Here is a 25660-nt window from a genome sequence, read left to right as displayed (position 1 = left end):
ATTTAATGTTGGAAGCCAGGTATCACATATTGAATACGGATAACTATTTCAATTAGTCTCCAGATGAATGTTTATGTTATACCTTCATTCTGTGGGTATTTTTTGAAGAGATATGAACAAATAAACTTGTCCTCAGAAGAAAACCAGACTTTACTGAATTAGAGAATATGCCCAGAAAGATGCCTATCTATGTAACGTCGCTCAGGCTGATTTTCTTATCACGGAGAGTAAGGACTTTGTTAGGCACATCTGAAGCTCACAGTCTGGCTGGCATGACGTAGATATTGTTTAATAAATTATTTCTGAAGGCTTAACAATTGTTTATTTTCTGCAAAAAATTTCTGATCATTGGTTACTTGGAAGACTCTTGGAAGACTCAGAGAACTTTACCGGGATTCACCCACAGGCAGGTTCCACTTTGGCATCTGTTTTCTACTATTATGGTCATTTAATGCAAGTATCAAATTGGGCACTCTTTGAAATGCTGTTGAGATTTAGTTATAGTTTCTTGTGTTTGTTTTTATTTTAATTCTACTACGCCAATCATATTTCATAGCACAACAAAGCTGACATTAACGCAAATTTTGCTAAAAGGCACTCAGTCATACACATACAAAAAATATTTGTTTCAGATGTTTTTTCTTCTTGTTTTCTTCTGTGCTGAAAATGCACAGAAGAATATGAGGTACCCACAAATCTAAGCTTCATGCTGAACACAGTACAGTGTTATGCAGAATAGACTTTCTCTTGTGGATTTTATTTAAGGAGAGAAAAACTGTTAGGGATTAAAGTGTTTGGGATGGAAGATCAAAGAAGGAACAAATTAAATAAATACAGTGTGTGCAGTCTGTTGATTTCATTCAATGTCCTGTGGACAAGGAATTTACTAGTGGTTTTGTGAACTAAGCTGTCATCTCTGTTAATTTTCTCTTTTGTTCAATCAATGTGTAGGCATATTATGTCAAACAAATGCATGAGATTCCTCCAGGCTAAATTTGGTGCAGTTAATGAAGCTTTCACTCATCAGCTTTCAGTGGTTAATCTGGATTGCTTTACCTCCTCCTGTTGACTCTAGAGGCTGCTGAGAGGGACTTTATTCTCCTGCATGAAATTTTAAGTTATTTCAGGGCTTGTTTCTTCCAGATAGAGAGATTGATCTGTGCTTGAGCCAAACCTTTATCTCTGTCACTGTCTCAAAGCCAGAAGAACGACCATTGTGTGGCCTTACTGCCAAATGCTGCTGATCACACTGTGCTATTTCCAAAAGCAACTGCTTGTGAACGGTTCCTTTTTTTGTTTTGAAATATCTTAAATGTCTAGTTCTGTTTTTTTTTTTTTTTTTGAGATTTAAAGTTTTTGAGTACTGCAGGAAAGTTCACCTTCAGCCGGTTTGCTTTAGCTGATAATTCCAATAGCACTGGCATCACATCAGCATCCCTAAGCAGATGGGCTCTAGACAAGCTTGGTCTGGTGATAGCATTGTTTACAAAACTGCTTCAGAGAGGAAGGAAGGCCAAAACCAAGCCAGACTCAGAACAATGTTTTGAGATGCTGACTTTCAGGCCCAAAACATAGCAGGATGCTTTAGAACAGACAGGCTGCTAACTACAAAAATTCACAGCAGCGGTGCTGTACCAATGTTGCTGCCAGCACAGTCTGAGCTCTCTGTGTTTGCAAGGACCCTGTGACATTCACATCCTCTGGACAGACAGACATAATTCTGTCTCTCAGGAGAAGCACAGAGAGAAGAAGAGAAAGCAATCTTTATCTCTGCTCCTTTGTTTTCCCCTGTGGAATGTGGAATGGAGATTGTTTACCTGCAGTGATTGATGGGTTGGATTCTGGTGAAGTTGTTTCAGTTCAGTGACCAATGGGATCCAGCTGCGTCTCGGACTCTCAGCAGAGTCACAAGTTTGTGAGTTAGGTAGGTAAGTAAGAAGTATGTAAAATAAGATAGTATCTCTTTAAATAGTATATTAATGTACTATAGTATAGTTTTAATAAAGTTATCCTTCAGCCTCCTGATCTGGAGCCAGACATCATCATTTCTTCCCTGGATCCAGGGTTTGCCACATTTTACTATAGGACTCAAGTGCAAATTTAATGGAAACCCTGATTTCAAAGGCTAAGCTTTTCATTTTGTAACTTGTACTTCAGGTTCTTCTCAAGAAGAGTAAAACTGAATGAGCAGATCATCTGCCCCATGTTTTATATGGTTTCCAGTGCACAAGCATTTAGGTGGAAAGCCTTCTTTTAGACACACACAGTTAATCTGGGTTCTGCTTCTTGCCTTCTTCAAATGCTTGCAGAAATTGAAAAGTTATCCTAAAGTGTATCTAACTGTGTGAAAGAGAGGAGCTGGGAAGTGTAGCTGGGCTCTTGGGACCTTGTTGATGCCCAAGAGGCTCATCAGGACCACACCTGCCAGAAGGCCTTGGGGAAGATCCCCATGGGGGTTCAGAGCTACGCTTGAGTTTCCCACAGCACTAAACTGCTCTAAATTATCCCTGATGAAAAGTGGGTGAAGGAACAGCAGTGCTGATCCTCTCACTGATGATATTATTGATCTGATTGTTTTGGATACCTATAGGATAAGCACAGCAGAGGGTTTGAGCTGTCATTGGCAGAGTTTGTGTTCATTCCCTAAGAGGCACCAAAAATGCAGTTTTGAAAAGGCCAGGAACAGCTCATATTTCTGGGGAGTGAAAAGTGAAAATGGTTTTTGTGCTTAAAATTTGTACTAGAACTGAGAACTTAGTGTTAGCATAAGATTTTCCATTAAGTGGCCATCTCTCTAATATGTGGTTAAACACTTGCATTAAAAACATATTAAAACATAAATATTTTGCATTTTTTTACTTTAAAATGATGCCATGTTTACAGATTATACTCTAGAATCAGATAGTGAAAATAGGTATAAAATATCTTACCTTGGAAAAGCAAAAATGTCTCTTTGATTTATAATTAATGTAACTTAAAAATAATTTGTGAATTTGTAATTTTCCAGGTTCGTTTTGCCCCCTTCCCCCCCAAAAAAAAAATCCAAAAAGAGAATTTGTGTTCTGATCCTTAAATTTAATATTTTGGTTTATTTTATGTCTTTCCCACATTCCCAAGTATTTATTACATAGAGGTTTTTTTTTATTTATTCCAAACAAGAAAAAACATATTCATATTTTTTGGGGCTCTTGTTTCTGGTGTTCATGTGCATTGATTCCTATGAAAATGAATTACCTTATGTTGTTTTTTCTTTATGTACAATATCTTTGTGAAGAGTTTTATCAATAATTTGTGCTTGGGAATACTTTTAAAGAAATGAAAATATTGAACAATCACAATTCTGTGAATTCTCTCTAGTAATCACACAATTGTATGCAATTTTGTACCTTGTGAGTTTCTTTTCCCTTAAGCAGTTATTTTATTTCAGCATAGAGGAAGATTTGGCACTAACGGATGTAAATGTTCTCTACTATGCAATTAGAATAAAATCCTTTTTCCTTGAAATTCTGCCAATTTACAATATTGTGAACAGAGGAACAAAAAAAAAAAAAAAAAGAGCCAAACATTATAAAAAATCCTGAGCAGTTCTGAGAGAAAAAAAAATTAATGAAACATGTAATAAGCTGTACCTTTACACAGAATATTTTTTTAATACTGCTGAAAGATATCTTATTGTTCTGTGATGCTTCTGGAGGGAGCAATATTTAATTGAAATATAAATAGTTCAGACCACATCAGTAGAACTGTTGAGAGTGGATGGACAGCACCATAAGAGCAATACATATGCTCTAAATGCAATTAGAGTGGGATCAGAAAGTGAAAGTATCACTGGGGGGAAATGGCCGTGGGGTCTGCAAACAAATGTGTTTGGGAAGCGTGCAGGAAGTGTTGCATAAAATCTGATTACGAAAGACAGCAGAGAGAGAGGATTCAGAAGGGAAATTGGAAGAGTTTAGGGCTAATTAATGTATGCTCAAGTGTAAGCGTGGCCATCTGGCAACTCGTCCCTAACCTGTACCCTCAGGAGAAAGGAAACTGTGATGTGTAGAAAAGATGAGCAAAAATAATTAAACACTTGAAAGAGAGAAATGGGACAAAGAAAATTATAAAAGCTCTAGAAAGCTTTGGCAAGGGTTGTGAAGAAGCAGTATAATTTGAGGAGAGCAGAAAAGCTACCTGAAGCTTTTTTTAAAAAATATCTGAGGTTGGCAATTTTTCATTATCTGACTGCTTGGTGGGAAACAGCAGCAAAACCTCAAACATCTGCACATGCACTTCTATAAACAGCAAAGAATACACAGCCAGTAAGGTCTCACACAGAAAATAAAGAACTGTCACTGCTGTTAAAATGTGCATCAAAAAATACATTTACAATGGCTTCTACAGCTGAGATATGTACAGAAAACATGATTAGAAACATCACTGTCTTTGGCCCTGACAAAACTTATTCATAACTTTTAGGAAAGTAGTCTTTAATATAAGGAAGGAAACAGTCATATTTATTAAAAGAAAGAAGCAGAATTTCTCTTTCAAGTTTAAACTTCTCCAGCTTTTTAACTTGTAGGTATTTTTCTGTATTTGTAACTTTATAATGGCAATGAGGTTCTATAGGAAATTAAATGTTTACTTGTATTCCAGAGTTTCTTCTGTTTCAAGTGTTAACTGTCCAATATATTAATAGAAGATTTTTTTATATAAGTAAGGATCATGCCCTTATAATGAGAAAAAATTGCACCAGATCTGATTACCATATAAATTGTTCTTGAAATAAAATGGGTTAAAAGAAATAAGTTCTTGTCAGACCAATCATATCACTGTTAGGATCTTAAATGAACCCGTCACATTTGTTCTCTTGCTGCTTCTTTTATCTGAGGGTTATCACTTTTTTATGATCAATTTTTTCGTTGTTGGGGGTAGATTGCTGCTAGCCTTAGTAAAGTTATCCTGAAGCTATTAGGTCAGTGAAAGAAGTTTCAAGAGAAAAAAAGGTACTGAAGTGAATAAAACTGTCTTCAATATAAAGGTTCACAACTAGACAGAGACTGAGTAACAAAAATGTATTCTGCTTATTATGTTTTCTAATGTGAGGCGACTTTGGCATTTATTTCATTTTTTTTTATGTGGAAGGATATTAGATGAGATTGTACAGCCAACAGGGTTACTATTCATAGATACCCTTGTAAGCTGCCAGTCATCAGAGCCAGTAGCTCTGGAGAATGGAAAATTCATGAGATGGTGGAAGTAATATAAAGATGTAAAGCAATATTTTGCCCTTCAGCCCTGGGTCAAAGCTGGTTCGGATGGGTACCACTTCAGAAATAATTAGGATTGCATGTCATATAGGTTGGAATTATCTTCTTGAATTTTAAAAGATTATGCAAGATAGGTCTATGTACTAATATCTAGAGGAGTATTAGTAGTAGGATGTTGGTACAGCTCGTTCTGTGTGGGCTTGGAAGGAATTTCAGTGTGCTTTTTCTTGCCCGTGCCTTTGATGAGTTAAAAGTACTGATGAGTTTGAGCCCTTCCTGTTCCGCCTCCTTTCTTCGTTGGCTTCTCCAAAGCTCAGCAGAACTCTGCTGCTTCTCTCCTGGTCCTTTGGTTGTTTTTCCAGGTCTGGGGAACAGGAGCAGGGAGCACTGCAAAAAAATGTGGAAAAAGAGATGGAATCCTACCAACCTTGTTCATACTCCTAATGTTTTTTTCTTTACTGTTTATATTTTAGCTGAAGTGGTTTGAAATGTTGGTCCTTAATACATGCATGTGTTTGAAGGAAGGACCAAATCAAGTTTTTCAGTGACTGAACAATACAGAAGCGTCTGGACAAAATGGTTTATCAATGGTAATGACAAAATGTTTATCAACAGAAGCAAAAGTTCTTCCAAAAAATCATTGAACTTCCATTTGTCCTCTTGTTTCGACTGGTTGTGACAGCAATTAAGTGGTGGGAATCATTAAGAGACAGCAGAAATTACTCTGATGAGTAACTGGGCAATTAACTACTCCTAAATCAATAAAAAGTTTAATATCACAATTTCTAAACTCTTTTTTCCCATTTGATTTAAGCTTTCCCCCAAAAATTTTTCTTCAGGCTTTTTATGATGGTGCACATGTAACTGCAAACAAAAATAGACTTTTGTTTAACATGAATATGTCAAGAAGTTGCAATTCTCTTCCTTCAATATGTCTGGGAATACAATAATATTTGAAGATGAATAATGAACCAAATAAGAGCTGGAAAACTTTCAAAACTACAAACCTTGAAAGAAAATTTGAAGTCTCAATATTCATTCAATGTCATGACATAACCATACAATTCTGTGACTTCTCAAATTGCTTAATTGTTTCCATGTTTTGGATTCTGCAGAGAAATGTGCACTTGCTTGGTTTTTGTAGGATGCAATAATTACCATGTGTTTTCTTTAGTTAAAGGCACAGGTGAGATGAAAAAGGTAACAACTTGATTCTTTCATAAAAGAAATGCTTTTGCTCCCAGTGAGGCAAGAACATTATTGGTACTCTACAAGAGTGCAAATATTTGATGATTTTTAGAAAAAACCCACAAGTTTTCTATGATTTTTTAGTCAATACAACTTTAGTCAGAAGAGTTTTGTATAATATTAGAAATAGATTTCTCAGCACACTCTTTTCATATGAAACTGTTGCAATAGCAAAATGCAAAGTTAATCATGATGAAAGGCAACTTGCAGAAGTTCAGAACCTTCTGCTAAATGCCTTTTAAAAGAGCCAAGTGTAAGATTTCTTGGTTCTGAAGCTGTGGGTTTCCACTGATTCTGAGCTGGACTTAACCAGAAACCTACAACAATACTTTATACACGTTTAATGTGCATTGATAATAACAGACTACAGACATCCTCAGTCCCCTTTTTCCCCTCTCATTTTTTTGCTTTGCATGTTCAACTGTCCTAATTAATTGCAATTGGGAGTGCTGTCAGTATTTTATCAGCTGCAGATTTATGGAGTGGATAAGATGTTGATTATCAAGATTATTAAGAAGGGTCTCCTGATAACTGAGTGCTAGACATTGCTGGGGCTTTAGGGTTTATGGTTGGGTTTTGAGTTTTTTAAAATAAAAGTGGAAAAAAGATAAGAGTACAAAAATAGAAATGGTGAATGTTTTCCAGTGAAGTTACAACTTGAAAGGGTAAGGAGATGTAATTGCAACTGTACAGACACATGGAGCAGAAATGCAGTACATCGATTCCATACCTCAGTATTCGCCAGGATATAGGTGGGAGAAAAATTACATATATTTAGTCAAATCAATTCCATGCTCAATCCTAAAATTAATATTTTCAGATTACTTGGCAAAACTGTGTATGAACAAGATAAATGAAAGAAAAAGTCTGGTTTTGTCTAAGACCCATTTCCCATCTACCCACTTAAAAACCCACAAAAGTGAATAAATAGATCTTTTTCAAGTATTCCCAAGACTCAGACATTAAATATAAAGGGGTACTTATAATGTAAGGGCCTATAACACATTTGATTTTTTATTAGTTTGTTATGGTGACAGACAAGCCAATAGCAGAAAAAGGAAACCTGAAAGAAAAAGTTTCACTGCCATGGTGACAACTCACCCCCACTGCTGCTCATTCACTTCCCTCCTGTGGGATGGGGGAGGGAATCAGGAGGGTAAAAGAGAGAAAACTCATGAGTGCAGCCAAAGACAGTTTAATAGGTAAAGCAAGAATCACACATGCAGCCCCCAAAAAAGGGAATTTAATCAGCACTTCTATGGGCCGGTAGCTGCTCAGACATCTCCAGGAAAGCAGAGCTCCATCCTACATTACTTGGGACTTGGGAAGACAAACTTCACTCCAAACATCCCCTCCTTCCTCCTTCTTCCCCCAGCTTTACATGCTGAGAATGATGTCAAATGGTGTGGAATGTCCCCTGGGCCAGCTGGGGTCACCTGTCCTGATTTTGACCCTTCCCAGTTTCTCATGCACCCCCAGACCCCTCACTGGGGCGAGCACAGTGGGAAAGTGCAAAAGCCTGGAATCTGTAAGCACTGCTCAGCAGTAACAAAAACTTCCCCAAATTATCAACATTTTCCAGCCCAAAATAAAAACACGGCCTCATACTATATACTGGGAAGAGAATTAACTGTACCCCAGTAAAATCAGCACCCGGACAAGTACCAAGAGGTACTGCCAAGAGGGCTGTTATTTTTTTTGCTTAGGGGAAGAATTGTCCAAAAGCAAGAGAGGCATAGATCTTACCCCAAGCTGTGTTTAATACCTAAAGCAGAGATTTGTGTCTTTGCAGCATCATATAATTTCAAAATTATCTCAACATCATATTGAGTATGTACCTGTGGAGACTTTCTTTTGTTCTGTTTCATTTTATTTTCCAATCTGCACAAGTCGTCTCTTCCCACACAATGGTGCTCTCCCATGAGCCTCGTAAAATCCACATCTTTCTCATATGTTTGCCAATATGAGCCCTCATTAATTTCTAAGTGAACTCCAAGGAGCCCCAAATGGGGCAAGACCAAAGCAATGAGTACATTTTACAGAAAAGGAGGTGCTGACAGTATCAAAACAGTACAGTGAGTCCTGCAGGTCTGGCTGCTGCCCTTGAGCTTTAGAAATAAATACTCTCTCCCCCTTATTCAAGACAAAACCTCTCAGTAGGAAAAGATTTCCCCTCCTCACAGCTGTAAGTACAGCTCAGGCTGGTGAAACTAGCTTCATTGCCCAAATATGTGGGATGAAAGTCCTGCATCAGCCATCTCTAAATGTTTCTAAAAGGCATCATCTGGGATGTTTTTCTAGTGCCACTGCAGAAGCCACACCAAGCTCTCTGTGGTCCTTGCCAAAATGGTCAGTGCCCTCAGGTGTTTCAATCAAATAACATCCTCAGTTGATTGCACAGATTTGATACTGAAAGATGGTGAAAAATCTCCTCCTAATCAGCGCTCTCACTTCATGCAGTGCTGTGAGTGGGTGGCAGAAGAAGAACTTGGGGCAAATCATCACTGTGCCATCCTCCCATGTGTGTCCCCTCTCTCTGTTCGGAGAGCCCTGGACTGCCTCCCACCATCACCTCTCCAAGCAGAGGGGCTCCTCCAGGCTTGAACTCCCAGAGACACGGCAGGGGAGGCAGGGTGCCATTACCTGGTAATTGCATGATTAGCTGGGGATCCCTGCATCCCCAGTAAGGCAAAGCAGGTGAGCAGGGGAGTTGCACCAGTGGGGAAGGACATGGAAGGTCAGGGGTTGGAGAGCCCTGTGTGACTGGAGCTGTGTGGGAGGCACTGGGAGCATCCTGGGGGTGACTGGGGGAAGAACACCCACTATTACCTCTCGGAATGGGGTGCAGAATGATGCTCCAGTGCTCCTGGATGCAACTTGAAGTTGCTCTGGCAGCTCTCCTCTGCCACGCAAAGGAGGGGAGTGATTGAATTGACTGATTATTTTGCATGTTGGTTTCACTCCCCCTCCTCTCCTAGCACACGCATACACACAGCCCTTCTCCGCTACTTCCTAAAAGACAAGGTCTCCTGGGTAAGGGACCAAACAATCTCAGCCTGGGCATGGCAGACGGGGAGAAGCGGCTCCAAGCACCCCCAGAGCGGGGCAGCACAGGCGGGTGAGGCAGGAGCGGGGCATGTGAGGGGAAAGCCCCGCCGGAGCCCCCCGCCCGCCGGGCAGCCTGCAGGCAGCCCTGCCCTCTCCGGGAGGCTTCTCTGCCACGCCTGCTCCGGGGCAGCCCTTGGGAGGGCTCCGGGCTACTCGCCCACCTCCGGCTGAGAAGGGGGCGCGCCCAAAACAGCATCGAATCCACACCTACGGGAGGACAACGGCGTGGGAAGAGGGGGAGGGAAGACGGGGAGGACAACGCAACTCTCATGCCAACCTCGCAGCCGGCTCTTCCTCCAGGAAGCGAATCCCGGGCGCTCCCGGGGAGCCGTGCCCCAGCAGCGCCGAGGGGATAAGGATGAGCGGCTGCAGCACCGCGGACAGCGGGCGGGCCGAGCGGCACCGCGGCCAGCGCCCCGCGGCCACGGGCGGCCGCTCCCGCCCCGCGCCCCGGCACTGAAGCGGAGCCTGCCCCGACGCGCACATGTAAGATGCTGAGCGGGGGATGGATGGTGCCCCTGCCCGAGCCGCTCTCCTCTCGGCTCCGCTGAGAAGCGCCCTGGCTCTAATGCCGCTCCTTTCTTAGGCGCTGGGAAGTTTTGCGGGCGTTGGAGGCGTCTCGGGGCAGCTCGGTCTCCTGCGAGCCTGAGGATGGGCTGGTGGGAGCGAGGCGGGGTGGCTGCGTGTGGAAGTGGTTTGGCTTTTTACCCTTGGAATTTGTGCCTGCTTTCAGTGTAACGCAAAGGGCTCGTTGTTTGCTACCAGCCACATGGTTTGGAGCCACGCTGTTGGCTTCTTTGGTAGCTGGGTGAAATATTTAAGGATTTGTTTTTCGTTAAAGCAGTTTGGGCAAGGTGAAATTAAAAAAAAAAAAAAAAAAGTGAAAGAGGACACTGTATCATGCCTGTTGCAGCTTGCAAGGTCTTATGGTTGTCAGGGGTCCTTCTCTGCACGTTGTTTCCTGTCTTGAGACAGCTATGAAATGAGCATTGAAAAGGGTGCATCAGTAGGGGAAAATGACATACAGCCAGAACAGAGATTACTAGTTCTTTTCAAAGCTTTTCTTGCTCTTTTAAATAGAACTGCTTGTTGAAAATCAGCGTTATACTGCCCCCTGCTTGAACAATTAGAGATTTTTCGTTTCTCTCGTCACTAGTAAAAATTTATGAATGAACAGGTATTTCTGTTGTGTTCTCTAGTATGATCCAAGCCTGAGTTTTGAAGCACTTCAACAGTGAGGGTGAAATATTCCTAGTTCCTAAAGCCAGATTAAAAAAAAAAAAAAAAAAAAGAAGAAAGTAGAACTCATTCTTCTTGTGACAGTTCATTTGGTGGTCAAACATATTAATGAATGAACAATGGGAGAGAATGTAAAAATAGCCTTAATTTTGGTACATCTATCTCAAGTGTTCTGTGCTAAAATTGTAATAATTAGCCAACTTCACAACCTAAGATTAAGGAGAAACAAGGGAGGAAAGGGGAAAAAAGTAACCTAGTACTTATTTTATAACACAAGAAGAATTTGAATAGAAGAGCAAAGGTGATTATTTGTCAGTCTCTCCTGCTGTAAAAGTCTTTTATTGGTGCATGACATTTCTATGGGATGGGAAAGAAAATGCTGATGATTAGTTTATAAGAAATAGGAGGGTGAGACAGCTGAAAAGCAGCGGATGTTTTTTTCTGCAAGATAGCTAGCAGAAAACCAAATTCCATTTCCTTTTTTTTTTTTTGACAGAGCTGCCTCCTTTCTAACAGAGACCAGGGAGGATTTGAAAATGTAGATGCTGTTAAAGATTTGGTGGTCCATCCTAAATGTTTTTAGGCTATTGTCCTCAGACCTTATGCTTCATATCATGAAGATGTTAAAAGTGTTCATGTGTGTCATTGATCAGCATTTTTTAATGGCACCAGAGGCCTGGTTTGTCTTCCTGAACATTCTCATGCTGCCATTCTCTAAAAAGACTTGAAAACATGTAGTTTTGCTGAATGCTCCTGTAATTCCACAAGGAGAGAGACCTCTTTCCAAATTGTTCTTTTATCTGCATGGGCAGTGGGAACAATGGGGAGGGGATATTACTTCCTGCATCTGGTTTGTCGGGCTACTCTGCAAATGAATGAATATCTGCCTGCATAGGCTAAACATTTCTATTAAGTATATATAAAAATCTATTAATAAAAAAATCTGATAATGCTTCCTAGACATGTGCTCAACTTTACATGTAGGAGAATGACCACATTGCTGACAGTATCGAATTGGGATTTTCCATGTTGGTCACAATCCAAGAATAAATGAAGTGGCACTTTTTTCAAAGCAAAGAAAACTTCAGAATAAGCTGCTGTCAATCAAGGCAGCCATCCCAAATTTTACTGAGTCTGTTTACATAGTAAATCAGCAATATGTGAAAAAGGATACTTAAAAGTCTCGTCTTACAGGAGAAAAAGCTTGTCTTAAGGTAAGATTTAGAAGGCTGATTAAGATGTTGGAGAAAAAGGGGATATCAGAGGACTCTGGCAATACAAGTCTGTGCAGCATTTGGAATGCCAGAGTAGCCTATTGTACATAGCAAAATAAATGTATGCAGTTGTGTTCAGTCTGTGTTCCTTGCCTGAAGTCTAGAGTGTACTTCAAAATAAGTTGCAATTTTTAATCAAAAGATTAAACATCCTTCTATTTTTACTCTGAAAATTTTGAATTATTCGTTTAAATTGATTGATTTCTATATCAGCTTGTGTTTGCTTTTAGAACCCAATTTCCTTCTTTTTTGTTCATATTTATAGCATGTCTTGGCTGGCCAGGTTTTCTGTGTGGAACCAAGGGTTAAAAGAGAAAAATGGTCCTTTTATATATATGAGCTGTGTCAATTCCAAAGAGGCCTCAGGGAGTCTGCAGCCTTTATGTGCCCTGATTCTTTTCAGAAGTATTGATGTAAGTAGAAAGAAAAATAATAAGTAAAGTGTCAATTTGACAGTTTCTGGGGCTCTGCAGGGACTGAGGGCAGCACTTTCAAAATGGCTTTCAGAAACTGAAATTTCCTTTTCAACAAGGCAGAGTTAACGTCTCATCAAAGCCTGCTCTGATGGGTGCTTACAGAGCTTATAGAGCACAATAATGGTTACAAATCCAAAGTCTCTTCTGTAGTTTCTGGACAAAGGGGGCCATTGAAAGGGCACAGGGAGACTACTGCCAACCTCTCCCCACTTAGTGAAAGCAAACCCAAAGTGTACTCAGAGACCAAGCATCCCTAAAGCTGCCTTTGTAAATGTCCTCCTCAATTTTTAGGCTTAAAGACAAGTAAAGGTTGACATCACCTGAGAATTCCAGAATTGCTGCAGTTCCTAATACCTATTGATTTCAATACCTTTCATAGACTTTGGATGTTTTAAAAACTCAAACAGGTACTACTCAGTCTCTCCTACACACTTTTAAAGCTCTGGTTCAAAGCCATGTGTAAAAACTTCAATTCAGCCTTTTAAGGCACTTGGGTCTTTGAAGATTTTCTCCAAACCCCAACTCCAGGTGGTAGCCCTGACCTTCCACAGGTTTTTGTGTGGATCTAGAGAGGCAGCAGAAAGTCTTGAATTGGCAGAGTCTGGAGCACTGTGGAAAGGAAGGTCAAGAAGAGGCCATTTGCTGGAATAAGCTCCATGTGAAGCAGCTCAACTTCTTTGTAATATCCACCCTGTCCTACATGTTGGCTCTCGAATCAGTTAAGAGTGTGCCTGCAAAAAATAAGGAGAGTTTCAACTTCAATGTGTTTCTAATGCCCCCACATTAAAAACAAATCTCATGTTATGCCATGTTCCCCTCTCAGACACTGAGTGTCTCAGCACCCTCAGAGCCAATTGCAAGGACCTGCTCTCAGCCACTTTAATTAGAAACTGAAATGCTCCCAGAGGAAGATTTGTTACAAGCTAAATCACCTTTCAGAAAGGGTTATTCTTCTCCACTCCCAACAGGAGTCCAGACATCTTGTGGCTCCCTCAGCCATGGAAAGCAAGCAGTACTCAAGCCCTGAATTTTTTTATTTTCTTTTCCTGGACCATTTTGTCTCCAAGAGCACTGCATGCATTGGCATCCTTTCCTAGAAAAACACTATTTAACTGCAGTGCCTGATGAGTTTGATCACTAGCTGTCTCAATAAAATATGCAAATACAGAGTCATTTCAATCCAAAGCACCTTTGAAGAAAAATGGAAAGATAAATGCAATCAAGTCACAATTACTTTTATTAAGCAAGCACATTACACAGGCTCAGTAAATATGATTAATTCTAAATCTACCTGCACATAGCTGAAAAGCAGAATAGAACAAGGTGTCGAGTACAGTCGTGACATTGCAGTAGGGCTCAGTTTCCAAGAGCTTCAGCTACTGCATGCATTGCTCTTTGCACTACTGCTTCTCTTGTCATGATTCAGTGCTCAGGTCAAGCATAATTATAACTTTTTTTCAGAAGGGGATTTGACAGCTGAGCATGTCTAATGAAATTATTCAAAGTGTAATTTTTTATTCATCTCAACTTCTCTGTAAAGATGACAAAGTGTGATAGCTGAGATATTGATCTTCTCTGCTGATGAGCAAGGGGATGGGGGGGGGTCATAATTCATCTGAGGTGAAGCTCTCTGGATGATGGTGCTCTTGCCCTTAGCTGCAGGGAGTGGAGATCAGCTCTGTCCTGTAGGGACATCCCTGCAGAACATTTGTGGCAAGATAAATATTGGATAGTCATTATCTCTGTGAAGAGCAGGTGTTCTTTCCTGTTTCCTCTTTTTCTGATGCAATTTCTGTTGTTAGAAACTGTGTATGAAGCCACTGTTCTCTCTGAATTGAAGAAAGTGAAATGAAGGCCCTTTTTTTTCTGGCATGTTTTCACATATGCAACAAACAGGTGTGAATTAGCTCTAGGCCAGACTCTAACCTCTTTTTCAGGCAAAAATCTTAACTAGGCCAACAGTAATATTTTATGGGTTCATGTTTACTTTGGATGTGATTATAAAGCTATCTGTCACATCTCTCTGGGTTGTCCTTTACAGGTAATAATGTAACTGAAGAGAAAAGTTTTCTAACATAAAAAAAAAAAAGGTGAAGTATCAAGAACTGTACTTCTACATCAGGAAAAATATCTAATAGATTTCTCACTGTTGGAAATTACAGATATTTCTGAGTTGCTTCCAGTACTGACACTTAAATATAACAACAAATGTAAGGTTGCCAAATGTCTTACCATACATGGGTTTTGAATATCAAAAGCACCCAGTGGAATTCCTCCAGCTTGAAGCAGCTAATAAAATTAACTGTCCTAAAATATTCAGGCTTGTGCAGTCCTGCTGCACTCGTGGGTGATTACTGAGCACCTGCCTGGGCTGGACTGGTTTCCCCTTGATCCCAGCAGTGATGGCTCAAGTCATCACCAGCTCGTCCTTTCAAGTTGCTTAACATTTTAAGAGATTTAATTCAACACTCAGGAACTCCCAAGGCTGTAAATTTTTAAAGTGCTTTCTGGTTCTATAACTCCCCACTTAACGAAGTCACAGCTCAGAAGTGTTTCTTTGCATGTGCAGTCCTTGCTTGAACTCAGCAAGGTTTCACTATGTGTTTAAAACACAAATGCTGCCCTGAACAGCTAAGGACTGGAGCTCCAGTTTAGAAAAGCATTTGTGCATATGGTTAAATACTTCTTTTTAACCACGTGTTACTCGTCCTGGCCTTGCTGGAACTGCTTCTGAGATGAAAGCTAACTGCAGAGGAAAATATATGTGTGTATGCATATATGTTTCCAAAATTTGGACTCCACTGATCAATGAAACTTATAAAGTTGACTTCAAAGGCCCCCCCAATTTTACCCCAGGCATTTTTTGGCTTTAGAGAGCTCTATATCCCTGTCAAATATGTTAATTGCATACTTTATTTATTTGGTTGTTATTGTTTTCTCTTATAATAAATTTCATGCAGTCTAGGGAATTCATTCACTTAACCATATTTCCTTCATTATTCTTGTATCCCTCATCTCTGCATGCTTCTTCAACTTCAAAACATACTGGAAGGAAATAGTTCTAAGATTCATAGAGCACTTTATCTCTCAGTGGAGCCTGGGATGATACGTTCAGTTCCTACTAGCTTTTATTAAGATGTTACAGTGACGCAACAGAGCCTGGGGGGAGAGGTTCTCGATTATGAGACGCTATTTCAACCTTGTGTGGTCACAAAATTGATTTCTTAGGATTTGTTTAAATTTTAATGTAACTCTTTAAAAATTGCTGCAAAATTTGTTTGAAACTCTTCAGTCCAGATCAGCACAAAAGTGATGAATTAAAATGGTAGATACATAAGTATATGTTAGTTCTATAAGAACAGCTACCTTGAGAATTTTGGTGTCCTGGATCTTTAGGTATTTTGGGTTTCTGATACTCTGTGTTTTACCAGGTTCTTGCTGGTTCCTTTACTCCTTTGTTACCTATTCTTGAAGGCAATGTACCTTCTCCACTTTGTCTCCTGGCACAGTTCCCTCTCGTCACTCGCTGCAGAACTTTCCAACTTCTGTAGTATTTTTTCAGAGCCACACATGAACTTTTCATTGACTGAAGGTCAAAACTGACTTGGAGAACAGATGGAGTGTGAAAGGATGAACCTTTGCCACCCACCGAGCATTAACACCTGCTTATTTGTTACATCTGTCCACTGCAGCTCAGAGGCTCCTGAAGATTTTACCCAAGTGATTTAGGACTTGCTATTGGGCTGAGTGCAAATGTTGTCTGAGAAAGCAGTGCAGTTTTTACCTTTTTACTCAGGCTGCACATCCTGAGGGCTTTGGATGGCAATTAACTCCACATGCCTAGACTCTAAAAGGCACTGTGAGTGTGTTGAAATGCTACTGCAATAAAATTTTTTAAAAGAGCAATATTGAGACAGCTCTGAATGCAAAATGTGAATGTTTTAAAGGCACAGATACATTCAGAATTTCCATTTATTTCATACAACAGTGTGTTTTCTCACCCATGAGACCAACTGCACATAGCATTGCTTTCTTTGGGACTTCCAGAGAAGGTGGAATAAGAATAGCTTGTCTTCATCTCACCAGCTCCAAGTGAAGGGCATTTCAGCCACATAATCAGTGGGGAAATTTATGAGCCTTTTTCTCCTGCCCTCTGTTTGTGGTGAGAGACCTGTGTCTTGTATTTCTGCAGTAGCTCTCTAAAACATGCTTACTGGGGACTGATGTGACACTATATCAGGAGTTATTCCTGTGTTTTTCTAGACTCTCCCCTGGATTTGGGTACTTGTATTTGAAGTAGTGACCAGTTGTATTTCAGTAAGAAATTAGACAGTTCATTATTAAAGTCTTTAGATCAGGAAACAGAAAAATGGTATTATGTACCTTGAAAAAAAGCAGGGAATGATTAGGTGGTTTGCTTATACCAGCTGAATCTTAGCAGAATATGCAATATAATTATCCTTGTTACCATGTGTTTAAAATTAGAAACATACAAACTTCATGGAACATAGTTTATTGGCCAGATCAAAGGTCTATTGACAAGGGAGAGTCCTGCTAAATTTCTTTAGGGCTCATGCCCTCAAGGAGAGGGCATTCAAGAAGAGTAGGGCACTTCAAGAAGAGTAGTTCAGAGAAATATTGTCTTGTGTATATTAATCCTAAATACGATGTAAGGAAGTTCTAAACAATACAAATGGAAAATTATATACATGCACATTTCTTTTCTTATTTATCAAACTAAGGATGTGCTGAGCATCCTTGTTGCAATCAGGAAGGGTGAGCAAATCACAGGAGAGCTTGTCTTTTGTTCAGAAGCTAATCTTTATTCCACGTGTGTCGAAATGATTTTAAGTAACTGGCTCAGGCCATAAAAAGCTAGCCAGATCTGGTCATAATGACACATTTCCAACCTTATTTCAGATTCTGTGAAATGATGACTCTGCTAGGATATAACCAACGTTCCTTTCTGGTTTTCTGCAGGTTGAGACACAGCAATTCTAAAGACATGCATCGGAGGCACGCGACCCTTCGGGAGAAGGGCCGGCGCCAGGCCATCCGGGGCCCTGCCTACATGTTCAACGAGAAAGGCACCAGCCTCACTGCAGAGGAGGAGCATTTTCTCGATTCTGCAGAATATGGCAACATTCCTGTTGTGCGAAAAATGCTGGAGGAATCCAAAACCTTGAACTTCAATTGTGTCGATTACATGGGACAAAACGCCCTCCAGCTGGCCGTAGGGAATGAGCACCTGGAAGTGACAGAGCTGCTCCTCAAGAAGGAGAATCTCGCCCGAGTCGGGGATGCACTTCTGTTAGCCATCAGTAAAGGGTACGTGCGCATCGTGGAAGCAATATTGAACCACCCGGCCTTCGCACAGGGACAGCGCCTCACACTCAGCCCTCTCGAGCAGGAACTGAGGGATGATGACTTTTATGCGTACGATGAAGATGGAACTCGGTTCTCCCATGACATTACCCCCATCATACTTGCTGCCCACTGCCAGGAGTATGAAATTGTTCACATCTTACTTCTAAAAGGTGCACGGATTGAAAGGCCACATGACTATTTTTGCAAGTGCAATGAATGTATGGAAAAGCAGAGGAAAGACTCCTTTAGTCACTCTCGCTCAAGAATGAATGCCTACAAAGGATTAGCCAGTGCTGCTTATTTGTCTCTGTCCAGTGAAGACCCTGTCCTTACTGCTCTAGAGCTTAGCAATGAACTGGCCAGGCTAGCCAACATTGAAACTGAATTTAAGGTAACTCACCACTGTGCCTTTTTCCTTGGGCTGAGAGTGTTCAGGCTATTGAATAGTTTACGTGTTTGATCAAATTTTGGGCTGCTGCTTGAGAGGTGGGGGAGTGAAACTGGCAGAGATTGCCAGATGTGTTAGCTATGCATAGATTCAGATCACTGTCATTCTCCAGTTAATAAATGCTTGGAACTGAACATTGCATATTACAGCAGAAGCTTAAGTTTCTGTGTTGCACACTGTGATTTTGCTTAGAATCTCTAGTTTGCAGCAGGAATAAAAATTAGATTATTCAAAAAATGGAGACTCGTTTTTTTAAGAAAGGTAAGTCTTTTAATTGAGCAATCTATTTTAGAGGCAGAGTTCTAGAGACTGTTTTAACAATCCAGTACATCTAGTTCTGCTACAATGATAAAAGTTATAAATCAAGAAGTTTTGGTTCTCTGTAAAATAATTTAAACTGCATTACATCTTAATGGTTTGGTGCTGCATCTATACATGATGAATTGCATGAAAAAGGAAAAGAGAAACAATCAATAAATAGCTATGAAGTTTATCATCATGCCAAACGTAAGAGTAGAGCCTGTGGAACTCTCTTACAAGTTATTTGAGATTTCCATGATCATAATGAGTTTGTAAATGTCCAATGCCATTTGCAGTATTTCTGTATGTCATTTACATGATATAAAGAGCATTGTCTCCCTTTCTAATATAAATTAGTCATTAAACCCCTCATTTTCAGTGGCTCAGCCATCAACATTAGACTTTTTTTCTGACTTATGGCTATTGTGCAGCTACAATCAGGATCAGTGACTCTGGGGTAATAAAGTCCACATTGTGAGTACACTGAGGCAGGATGCTCACCAGGAATCCATTATTTCTAATTAAGAAAACTATTCATGTGTTAAAGCATCTGTTTCAGGATTTGTAGCTCTATAGTACAGAGGTCTGGGGAGGAGATCACCCCCCCTGCACCAGGCACTGGTAGGGCCACCCTGAATCCCAGGTTTTGAGCCCCTCATTCCAAGAAAGACTTTGGGGTTCTAGAGCAGGTCCAGAGAAAGGCAACAGAGCTGGGGAAGGGTCTGGAACAGAAGTCTGATGAGAAGCAGCTGAGGGAGGTGGGGGGGCTGAGCCTGGAGAAAAGGAGCCTCAGGGGGCACCTTCCCAGTCTCTGCAGCTCCCTGAGGGGGGTTGTAGCCAGGTGGGGGTTGGTCTTTTCTCCCAGATAACAAGCAACAAGAGAAACAGTCTCAAGTTGTGTCAAGGGAGGTTTAGGCTGGATGTTAAGAAAAATCTCTTCAGAGAGAAGGGGGTCAAGCCCTGGAAGAGGTTTCCCAGAGAAGTGGCTGTGTCACCATCCCTAAAGGGATTTAAGAGCTGTGTAGATGTGTCACTTGGGGACATGGTTTAGTGCTGACCTTGGCAGTGCTGGGTTTAAAGCTGGATCTTATGGGGCTTTTCCAACCTTAACAGTCCTATGAATCTCTGCTCTCCAATTTAAAAGTAAGAAGAAAACATATTCTCGCGTTTCGCAACCCTTTAGTAACTCTAACAGGAAAAAATTCCAAAACCACTAAGACCTTTTTGCCAATAAAATCAGGGTAAAATTTTGCAAACTCTTTTTGCCCATGTGCATCAGAATGCAAGGACACAATAATTTGAAGGGGAAGTTTTATTTGGATGCAGTCTGACTGAAACAACCTCCTTGGGCTCAGTGAATCTGACTGCTTGAGTGAGGGCTGCTCCAGTGTGAAAGCACTGGAGGCTCATGCCCACACTTAACAACAATAATATCTCATTAATGCTCCAGCTTCTTTTCACAGACAACTGTATATTGAGAGGAGCATTAGCAGCCTCAAGCATTGCATGCCTGTCAGTCCTGATAAGTGTCTTGCTGCAGAAAAGTAAATGTATTTCTACTAGAATCCTTCCTTTTGTTCCTGGAGCTGCCAGCAGGGTCTGTACTGGCACTGGCAGGTGCACGAATCCTCCAGGAGCAAACCGACAATCCAGCATTGAAAAGCTTCACGGAGGTTGTAGCTCTGCACTGGCAAATGGATGGGAATAAATCAATACCAGGAAAAACCCCAAAACATTAGAAACTATGTGCCAAATAACTGCATTTCTAGGTTTTCCAAGTTCATTGTCTTACTGGAAGGGTCTGTGCAGCACACCTCCATACATGTTAGTGAAGTACCTACCCATACCATTAGTTTGCTTCAAAGATTTCACATTCCTTTAGTATATTAATTCTTCCAGAAATAAGAAATTTCTCAAGATTCTAATATATTCTCACTGTAGCAAAAAAAAAAAAAAAAACCCAGAGGTATGTATTTATGTAAAAATATTTATTCTTATTAACATAATCAGTGTGATGTGAAATAGGGTATTAATAAAACAGTGGGGGTTCTTTCACAGAACATGACAATTTAAGAATTTATTTTCAGGAAAGAACACAATTGCTGAAAACGTATTTAGAAGCCCACAAAATAAGAAAACTTATAAAATTAGACAAGTTCTAGAGAGCTTTTTTGGTGACTAAAATAGAATTTTCCCAGAATCTTAATATATTTGATTCCTAAAGTTCTATAATTAAAATTGGCACTCAACAGATTTATAAAATGATCACTTGGGATTATTTAAGAACATTATTTAAAAATTATGTGCAATTGCAGAAATGCAGTTTTCAGAAGGTACAAAGAGTCCTTGAAACGGAAAGACACAAAATTTTAATAATGTAGGTGGACAAATAGTAATTTAGTAACCTCTGAAGAAACTGCTAACATGAGCTAATTAAAATATAAATGCAGTGCCTCTCGCCTGCTGCTTGCTGCCCCAAATCTCTTACGCAAAAGCACCTTTCAGCACGTCAAAATAAGAAGCCAATACATGTGCTATTTTTTTAGAGAACATGAAATTTTTTAAGCAAATTGCCTCTTTGTGCAGAGAAATGTGAAACAAAACAGACACATGGACCACTTTAAAGAAGAAAGCTTGTGTTACCTGTGGTAGGCCAACTTATCCATTCTTTCGGTTTTTTTACTGTGGCAGAAGCTGAATAGATTTTTATCACCCTAAATTGCTAAGATTCAGTGATGTGCTGCAAAGCTGACAAAACAGCTTTGCAAAATGTTGCCAAGAAAGAAGTTTTCTTATTAATTGTAGAAAAAAAAGGCTATGAAATATGTAGTCCATTAGTCTAGAAATAAATAAGGCCCCTTCCCCAAAGTAAAATGGAAAATATGGAACCAGTTATTTCTATGAAAATACATGTAGAAATGGGGGGGGTGGGAAACCCCCAAGAGATGGATTTCAGAAGAGAGAGAAACAAACATCAGAATCCCTGTGTATGTTTGCAGGTCTTTATACAATGATATTCTCCTGTAGTGGAGGCAGCCCAAGTTAGAAAAAAAGTAACCTTAATTGAGTGCTTTGTCATTTTTGTATATCCCACTTGAAAGCTCAAAATTAAGAACCAGTTCATGACTTTCTCTCTCTTTCTAGTTTTAATTTTGTGTTTTAAAAAACCAAACCACCATCCACTGGAGCAAAGGCAGTACAGATTGGGGGCCTCATTTAGTCCAGTGGATGGGTCCCTTCTTCTGTATCACCCTTGGAAACACAGAGAAAGAGAGGATCCCATGTGGATTGAAAGGCTCCAAGTGGCCATGCTTCTGTAGAGTGTAGGGAAAACTGAGTAGGAAACTGAGGAAACATCAATTTAAAAATCAAAAGTACAGTTAATACAAATATAGGACAAAGTTAATGCGCTTTGTAGTTTTCCATGAAGAGTGGAAAACAGACTTTAGGCTAATGATTACTATGTGAAGTTTTGAGGGAGAAAGCATTTATTGTCAGTCTAGCAGAGCTAGGATCCCTCTAGTCCACACAGGAAGAATTCTCCCCTCTCATTCTCCCTTTTTTGCTCAAAAACCCCATCTCTGTACATTCCAATTTCTTTAAAAGCTTGTGGATCTTGGACCTTAGTCATAAAGCAAATAATCCTTCTGCCATCTTCCAGAGGATCCTGTTTGTTTTGCTCATATAAATAAGTCTGATGTCACTTGCAGTATGAATAACATGGCCAGGATTTGTCCATCTGAACCAGTCATCACCCCTGAGCCAGGCTGATGAGAATTGCTCTCCTCTTTGGTCCAGAGAAATCCATCTCCCTCGTGGCAGCTTGGTGTGAAAGCATATGCAGATGTCTTCACAGTCACCAGCTGTTCACAGCCAGGTGACTCATTTCCAAGACTGGAATATTAAAAGCAGTGTCAACAGAATCGTTTTTATATGTCTATCAAAAACCTTAGGAGATTGAATTTCTAGCAAACAGCCTGCAGGAAATGCCTTTGCAGCTGTCTTTAACAGCAGCATCAGCTTAATATTACTGTCCACAGTGTGGAAACTGAGTGAAACCCAGAATAATAGTTCTGTTTACTTTTCCTAAAGCAGTGACTGTGTGCTCCTTTTTCTAGTGAGATCCCACTGCAGAGCCAGGACTGTTTTGCAGCCTTGCATGCTCTCAAGTTAGACCACATGCTTGTGTGTGTCAGGAAGCATCCTTGTGATGAAGTAAATCAGGCAAATCATTCCATTTAGCAATCCAGACAAATCAAATTAGAGACTTGCAAAGGAGGCTTAGAAAAGATCTCACCAACCATAAGCAGTAAATCAGATCTCAGCTCCTCTTGACTAAAATGTTACTAAAAGCAAGATCAAAATCACCACCTGGAAGACATATGGTGTGTGGTCTTTGTTTACTGCTCCCACCAACATTGTCAGTGCAATTACTACAGCAAAACATGTTTTGTTTCTCACTTATATGTTTCTTACTCTCTCTTTTCCTCTAAAACACTTCCTCTAAAAGCTTTTGGGATCCAAAAGCAGGTCCTGGCAGTGAGCCTGCTCTCATGGGCAGGTGAGCATCAGGTCCAGGCTCAGCTGGCTGAGGGACTGTGAGTGGCTGTGGGATGGGAGGCTGGTGGGGCAGCAAGTCAAGTGTGTGGATGCCTGCAGGGATGAGGCTGCTGGAACTGCCTCTGGTTCTGTTGGGGCTGCAGTGATGCAAAGCTGCTGAGGCTCAAATCCCTCCCTTCTCATGATGTTGAAAGAGTAACAAAACAGCCCTTGAGACTCTATGACTTGTTAGGATGGTCTGGCATTCCTCTTGCCTCAGTAAGTCAGCTCCAGCTTTTATTCTACCTAACTATAAATTGTTTACTTCACATGATATGCTTAACATAAACTTTTTAAAAGAAATTACTTAGTCCATTTTCTCAGTATTTCTAGCTTCATGCTGCAGGGAGTTAAAAAAATCATTATTAGACTCTTGGTCTTTTGAAATGAGTGATAAAAATATGGAAAATGGCATAAAGCATTAACAAGTGAATTAGTAGGAGAGGGAAATACTTTGAGAGAATGGAGGATAGCAGTGAACTTGGAAAGAGAAAAATACTTGGAAACCCTCAGACTGTAAACCAGCAAGGCTGCACTTATGCACTCTGCTTCCTACCCAGGGTGAACAGACTCTGGGGTTTGTTTGCTCTCAGGACTGACTGATGGGAGCTGCTGCCTGCAGCTCATCTCCCATTGAAACCAGAAACTGGCGTGGGAACCTCCCTAATTAGCCTCATGAACATTCTTGTAAATCCATCACTTCGGATTTCCGCTCTGACCCATTCTTCCTTGAGTGATCTTTTCATCTTTTCTTAATCTCTGCCCTCAATATATTCTCTGGCAGACATCTTGCTTCTGTTATGCTTGGGAATACTTTTTATGACTCATATTTATTATTTCAGCAAGCAGCTCTTAAAGGCTTTAGTGTGTTTATATGTCATTTGTTTAAGTTCTCATTTAAATTTTCAGACATTCTGTTTGTTTCTTTATTTTTCTTCCAGACATGAGTTGCATATTTTAAAGGGATGAATTTTTTATTTAAGCAGCTTTCTTCTTTTTTCCTCATGTTTCACTTTGCTAGGTTTTAAGAAGAGAAGGCAGCAGGGAACTTCAGAAATTTGGTCTGATAGGCAGAATGTATTCATTGCCTTTTACTACTGTTGTTATTTCTCTTGCACAGCTCTCAATCTTATCTCGTGCCCGCTTTGAAAATTAAACATCACCAGTACAAATGAGTATATGAACATCATTACTCCCAAATTATTTTTTAAAATTAATTTTCCAGGTCAGTCTTTAGTGAGAATATTATTTTTTTTCTTAGCATTTTATTTTTCTTAGAGTTTTTTTTTTTTTTTTTCCCCTGACTCCACTTCCCTGGAGTCGGGGATGTGGTTTGGTGGTTTTTAACTTTTGAAAAGAACTGATCCTTTCCACCCCTCCCCCCCATAAGCCAATTTTCGCCATTGCCATGAAAACACGCACATTTAGAAGCTATGATTTTTTTATTTTAATTTTCACATGTGCAAAGCAAATGCATCAACAGGTACAACCAATTAATTAACCAACTCATAGTACAGGAAAGAATCAAGTCCCAGTAAAGCAGGAAAACAAATTTCCTATTGTTGCAAGTTTAAGTTCTTGTTGGAACAAATTAGGTATTAAAATAAGAGAGGAAATTAAAAGTGATAATGGAAATAGCCTGGGAAAAGGAGAATATATTTAAGCCTTCTAGTGAAATCAGTTTTTGGCTCACTGAGTGGGACTCACTCTGTGCAGAAGGAACTCATTCTCTGTGCTGTTCTTTTTCAGAGACAAATTCACTAATAATAGCTGTTCACCAACTTTGTCTTGATAGCTAAATTAATTAATCGTGGTTACATTTTTCTAAGGATATATAGCAGAGACTGTGGAAAAAGGATATGTATAGTTTTTCTGCCCTTAAAACCCACCAAATCTGTGACTCTTATGTTGCTCTCTACATATTTATAAACTAAGAATTATCCTTTATATTTTGAGAGTTGTTTTGGTAAGTGCTCTTTTTAGGTTCTGTGATTAAATAATTTTCTGCCTGGCGTATTGCCCAAGAAAAATGGCTTTAAAATGTTGTGTGAGAAGAAAATCTTCAAAGCTTTTCAGAGGGGTGTAGGACCATCGCCAAAGCTGTGATGTCTGGAGCTGTCTTGAGAAATCCAGATTTGTACTTCTGTGAGTGAAGGTGTGTTAGCATCTGTCTGTGTCTGCTCACAGTCAAGCAGAGTAGTAGGTGATTCACAGTGAAGGGTATAACTCAATCATCTACAACCCAGACATGTACCTGGGAAAATCAAGACCATTTTTCATGCAAGTTGTAACTCTGTTGGCAGCACAAGCCACTGAGCACTCACATAAAATTGGATAATGTCCACTGCC

The 25660-nt window shown here is 40.0% G+C and overlaps 1 protein-coding gene across 2 annotated transcripts in view; it reads left to right on the top strand.

Annotated features, from left to right (window-relative positions):
* Positions 1-17584: 17584 nt before the first annotated feature.
* Positions 17585-25660, top strand: part of TRPC7 (transient receptor potential cation channel subfamily C member 7) — a 64273-nt gene continuing 56197 nt past the window's right edge. Inside the window, exon 1 of one of the 2 annotated variants that reach the window (XM_053956614.1) lies at positions 17585-18355. In XM_053956614.1, coding sequence (XP_053812589.1) covers positions 17603-18355 — 753 coding nt within the window. In that variant the 5' untranslated portion in view covers positions 17585-17602. The remainder of the gene's footprint in view (positions 18356-25660) is intronic. The other variant, XM_053956615.1, reaches the window with a different exon arrangement.

Source organism: Vidua chalybeata, chromosome 15 (assembly GCF_026979565.1).
Source record: "Vidua chalybeata isolate OUT-0048 chromosome 15, bVidCha1 merged haplotype, whole genome shotgun sequence".
Classification (NCBI taxonomy): domain Eukaryota; kingdom Metazoa; phylum Chordata; class Aves; order Passeriformes; family Viduidae; genus Vidua; species Vidua chalybeata.
The sequence above is the reverse complement of the archived record's forward strand: the minus strand, read 5'-3'. Positions and strand labels throughout refer to the sequence as shown.